Here is a 5,000-nt window from a genome sequence, read left to right as displayed (position 1 = left end):
TTCCCCCGCTTCCCCCCCCCCCCCCCCGTGCTCTGCCCGCAGGGTGCTACAAGATCACCACGGTGTTCAGCCACGCGCAGACCGTGGTGCTGTGCGTCGGCTGCTCCACCGTGCTGTGCCAGCCCACCGGCGGCAAGGCGAGGCTCACAGAAGGTGGGTGAGGCGGCGCGGGGGGGGGCGCCGAGCCCCGGAGGGGTGGGGGGCGCGGAACGGTTTGTGGCTGGGTTAAAAAACGGTTTGGGCCTCAGAGGGATTTCCTTCGGCAAGAAAGGAGGAGGGAGGTGCGTTCCTGTGGGGAGACGGAGAAATCTCCCGGCTTACCAGCCCCAAGAAGCGCTGCGTGGGCGTCAGCTTGAGGGGTTTCAGAGGGCAGCAGCCGCTCACCGCTGCGCTCTCCCCCCCCCAGGATGCTCCTTCAGGCGAAAGCAGCACTAAGCGGAGGGAGCTGCGATGGCTGGGACTACGCGCACAGATGCCCGCACAGCTCGCCGGGAGGAGAGGTGACCGCAGAACGAGACGCCAAGGTGTGACCTGAGCGTGCTGTCCAGGAAGGCCAGCCAGGAATGTGACTGTCATGCTGTCCCTGTAGCCCCACCCATCTTGCTGTCAATAAATTTTGGATAAAATACACGCAAGCTGGTCTGCCTTTAATGCGCTTGTTGTCTTGAACTGTAATGAATAACTTGAACTTGGGCTGGTAAAGAACGGGGGTTGTGAGCGGTTGCAGAGCACGTGAGAGGGAACATGGCTGGCGGGCCTGCCCTTAATCCCAAAAAGTAACCAGGCCTGGCCCCCACCGTGCAGTTAAACGTCAGAAGAGCGCAGGTGCTCAACATCCGAGGCTCAGATCAGCAGGTAACGGGAAATGAAACGCTTCCTTTCGTTCAGGTCGGGAACAACCCATCCCTGCTCGCAGTGGGGATCTCTCTGGTGTGGATTCACCTCCGCACGCTCCAGAGCCCCAGCTGAGGCCTGTTCCTTTCGTGCTGGGAACTGGCAGGATAGGAATATCCTGCAAAAAAAAGGAAATAAAGGGAGGCTGCTTTGAGAATTCAAGCATTCCCGACCCTTCACAGAGGGGACGTTCTCCAAACCCCTCCAAAGGCCCCGTGTTGTTCTTGGAGTTCACCCTTGGTGGTGAATTTTGGGGGTGTTTGTGCCTAAAGCGGTGGTGACGAACTCACCGAGCCGCACTGCGCCATGAACCCAGGATGCCAGCCTGGCACGCGTGTCGTAAATTGGAGTAGAAACCGCCAGAAGAGTTGGCAAAAACCCTTTTCTTACCTGTCTGAGGTACAGCGGCAGTAGGCACGTACACAACAGGCACCGTTTGCAGCCTGGTCAGGAAAGCGTTGTGGGCTGCACAAAACCAGCACCCTGGTTAGATTCTGAGCCCCCTCGAGGACGTGCGCTACGGTCAGGGACTTGGGCTGTCATTTCTGAACCTGTGAAGGTGGGGTCCTGGTCTAACCCCTCCCTGGGCTGCACCTGGAAACCCTTTCTGGGCCCAGATCCCACTGCTGACTCCTGCAGGTCAGCCACCAGCTGCTTTTAATGACAGCTGCCCCCAGGAGCTGCTCAGGCTGTGCTCTAACTGCACCGCAGGCTGGCTGCATTCAACTTAGCAGCTTGGTTTTTCCCCCAAATCTGGCAGCTCTTCCTCAGAACGCTGCTTCCCCCTCCATCCTCCTGGATTCTATCACGTTACACTGCCTACAGCTGCAGGGGTTGCAGTCACGAGTGGAAAGTTTCCTTCCTTGTTGCCTCTGGCTGAGGTTCAGATCCCCAGTAACCGAAGGCAGGACTGCTCAAGAAAAACGACTGCTGCCGCATCTTTCTAGAATGACTTCAGTCAGTTTTCTAAAGCTCCCGAAGAGTGCTGCGCTGTGAAAGGCGGGCATGCGGAACTGGCCCTAAAATCACAGCGAGGGAAGCGCACATCTGCTTTCTCTAGGGGTGAACTCTCGAGTTATAAATCACTTACCAAGGAACATAACAGCTGTCAATGCTGAAACAGCAAAGAGAGTGAAGAGAAGGACCTGGTAAGAGCTCGCTAGCCGGTGATGAACTCCCACTTCCCTGCACTGACCTGCGGTGCGAAGGACAGGGTAAGTGCTGCACGCGGGTAGCTCCCGGCTTGCAAGAGCTTCCCAGAAAAAGCTTCCCCTAACGGTGCTCACCGGGCGCGCACTCCCCGGTGAGAGCTCTCACTGCTACCGCTGCCCTTTGGGCGGTGAGAGCACAAGACACGTTGACGAAGGCCGGTGCTGGCATCTGCTGGAGAGAGGTGAAGTTGACCACGCCGACCACGTAGGAGACAAGCCCGGGCATGCTGAGCGAGCGCTCCGGAGGCATCACGGTTAGAGCCGGAGAACTGGGCTGAACCTTTTGGGACAGACAGGCAGAGATGCTTTAAGATGAAAGCCAGCAGCACGCCTAAATTCCGTGCGAGTGCACATCCTGATGTTCTACGTAGTCGTGAAACAGTGAGTCACGTTAGTATGGGTGATGATTTGTTGCCTCTCTTCTCTACACAGCTGTCAGATGGAGGGAAAATGCAGAATCACCCCACACAACCCATCTCCGAACACAGAAACTAGACCGCAATTTTTACCCAGTGGCCCAGCAAATGGATTCCTCAGAAGGAACTCGGTGCATTCAAGCCCACATCTCTCCCAACACCCTTGTAGCGGGGTTTATTTCCCTTCCCGGCAACGGAGACAAAAAAAGGAAGCTTTTCACGTACCTCCAGCTTTTCTAATACTTTTTCAACTCCCAGCACTCTTAGCACACCAGTTAGTTGTGTGATACTAAAAACTAATTCTGACTGGTAAAGGTAGAAGGCAGGGAGGAAAGGAACAAGGATTCGTTGCGTGTCCCCCTTCCTCTGGTCACTGCTGTGAGAAACAGTCACGTATACAGAAGCATCAGCCAAGCTCAGAGCCAGGAGGACTTCACTGGGCTGGGGTTTAGCTGTGATCACACAGGCATAAAGACCTAAATTCAAGACAGGATTCAAAACAGAATAAACAAATGAGAGCTTGCGTTTGAAATAGAAAAAAATATCACCAGAATGAAGCCCAAAGCGTGAAGATTTAAAAGGTCACGCCTACCTTCTTGGATGCTGAATCCTGACTGCACAAGGAAGACTTCCCCAGCCGAAACGTCCAACATGGTGCTGCTGAACCCAACTCCACATTTCAAGTAAGACTCCGGGAGAAGCCGATTTGTGATCGCGCTGAGCTGAAGCGGGCTGCAGGGGCCTGAAGGAGAAGAGCAGAAACAAGTCAGTCAGCTTCTTTCCAGTGGATGACCCTTCAGCAAAACAAGACGCAACGCTCCCTAACGCACAGAGCGGCCCGGCTGTCAGCCTGTGACTGTCATTCCCGTTTCCTAAGCAGAAACTTATTTCCCACCAGTAGTCCATAGTCTTGTATTTACTGCGAGCGGGTTGTAGTTCATGCAATTTGGTGTTTCAAAGACTAAAAATCCACTGTTTTTCTAAAGCACGTAGATGATTAAGATAAATTGTGATTCAGTTCCTACTGCTACGGACTAAGAACATGTTTGTGTCCATAGTATAAACATTTTACTGCAGAAAAGGTCAGCATGAACCAGGAAAGAGGAATTCACCAACACGGGTTTTTACCTTTGAGGGTTTCTCTTCCACTGCTTGTGGCGACAAGAACGTGGAATGCAGAAGAATCAGGAGCATTTGTTAAATAGTTTTTTTGACCAATCTGGAAACTTAGATTTGAAGAACCGTTGACAACTACCTGTAATATTAAGAAAAGTACACTTCTGTGCCCAAAACATTGATTCATACAGACAGCAGGGAAATTTACTGCTTCATTTTTCTTCTGCTATTCTACAAAACTTGCTTAACTGGATAATTGTCATTAAAGCTTAGTCTCATTTACACCTTTAACATGAATGAGAACCAAGCTCTCTCTGTTTTGTTTTGAACTGGCCCTTCAGTTGCAAACATTTTTTGTTCGCACCTAGGAACTGAGCTGCAAGCCAGCAGCAGACACCCAGCAAGTCGGAGTAAAGGCTCTGCACCCCTCTGCTGTGAGGGTTTCAATCCCCGTGCTAACACCGCCTACCTACATATGTACTGGACGTTCCGATAAGCAAAGCATTCAGAGAGAAAAGCTGACATTGGTTTTCTTTTTTTGATGCAGAACAGCATAAATACATATCCAGTCCTGGTACACAGTAGCAAGCTGGTCTTCTCCCCTTGTGCTGTGACAAATACCTCTCTGTATGTTTTCCCTATCCCTGGGATATCGTGGAAGACCGTAGCTGTTCCGGTGTTCTTCACTAACGCCGCTCCACTCACGCTGTCTACGTCCAGCTTATCACTGGGGGAGATACGCCACATCCCTGAGGCACCTACAGACACCGAGGTACAAGCTGGATTCTGCTGAATGCTGTCTACCGAAAAGGATGGGAGACCACTGAGGGGCCTCTGATGAGGGGGATTTATTTAACACCCTGGCAATAAACACCACGTATCTTTTCCCATGCATGATTAGAGAGTTCCTATAGCATGCTGAAACACACAGGTCTTCTCTTTTTAGGCCTCCTACAATGAATCTTCCTAAATATTAACATATCCCGGGTGAAGCCCTTCCCTGCATTTCCCAGTGAAATACACTGAAATAGCATCTGCTTATTCTCCAGGACAGAGAGCTCATAAATCGTATTTACTCGAGTAAATTGGGACCATAAACCAGAAGGTTAATTTTGGGGTTCAGCAAGTAAAGAGAATGCTCAACTGAGATTGCACAGAATGGGGAGAACATTTTTTGCATTCCTTGGGAGGCCCTCTGGTTACCTCTCATTCTAAAAATACTATCAAAGACTTAATTTACCATGTAGCTCTGATTAGTCAGTAACAAAACTGTAGAGGCAGGACTGTCACTCCATTATGCATGGAGTCTTTTAATGCAGTTAAGGAATGCTTTGTTTAAGTACCAGTAAATTCCCCCGAGCAG

The 5,000-nt window shown here is 51.2% G+C and overlaps 2 protein-coding genes across 2 annotated transcripts; one reads left to right on the top strand and one right to left on the bottom strand.

Moving 5' to 3' along the window:
• Positions 1-20: 20 nt before the first annotated feature.
• LOC118258565 (40S ribosomal protein S27-like) lies at positions 21-630 on the top strand (the record flags this gene model as incomplete). Its single annotated transcript, XM_050716829.1, has 2 exons — positions 21-153; positions 407-630. Coding segments are annotated over 2 exons (162 nt in total), but the record flags the coding sequence as incomplete, so codon positions are not given.
• LOC126913733 (nuclear pore membrane glycoprotein 210-like) lies at positions 627-4,412 on the bottom strand. Its single transcript, XM_050716830.1, has 8 exons — positions 4,259-4,412; positions 3,650-3,776; positions 3,114-3,263; positions 2,747-2,997; positions 2,181-2,385; positions 1,985-2,089; positions 1,285-1,359; positions 627-1,012 (listed from the first exon to the last, which is right to left on the bottom strand). The coding sequence occupies exons 1-8, from the start codon at positions 4,382-4,384 to the stop codon at positions 939-941; spliced, it is 1,113 nt and encodes a 370-aa protein (XP_050572787.1). The 5' UTR covers positions 4,385-4,412; the 3' UTR covers positions 627-938.
• Positions 4,413-5,000: the final 588 nt, after the last annotated feature.

The sequence above is a fragment of the Cygnus atratus genome, unplaced genomic scaffold (assembly GCF_013377495.2).
Source record: "Cygnus atratus isolate AKBS03 ecotype Queensland, Australia unplaced genomic scaffold, CAtr_DNAZoo_HiC_assembly HiC_scaffold_429, whole genome shotgun sequence".
NCBI classification, from domain to species: domain Eukaryota; kingdom Metazoa; phylum Chordata; class Aves; order Anseriformes; family Anatidae; genus Cygnus; species Cygnus atratus.
Note: the sequence above shows the minus strand (reverse complement) of the source record. Positions and strands in the feature narration are given on the sequence as shown.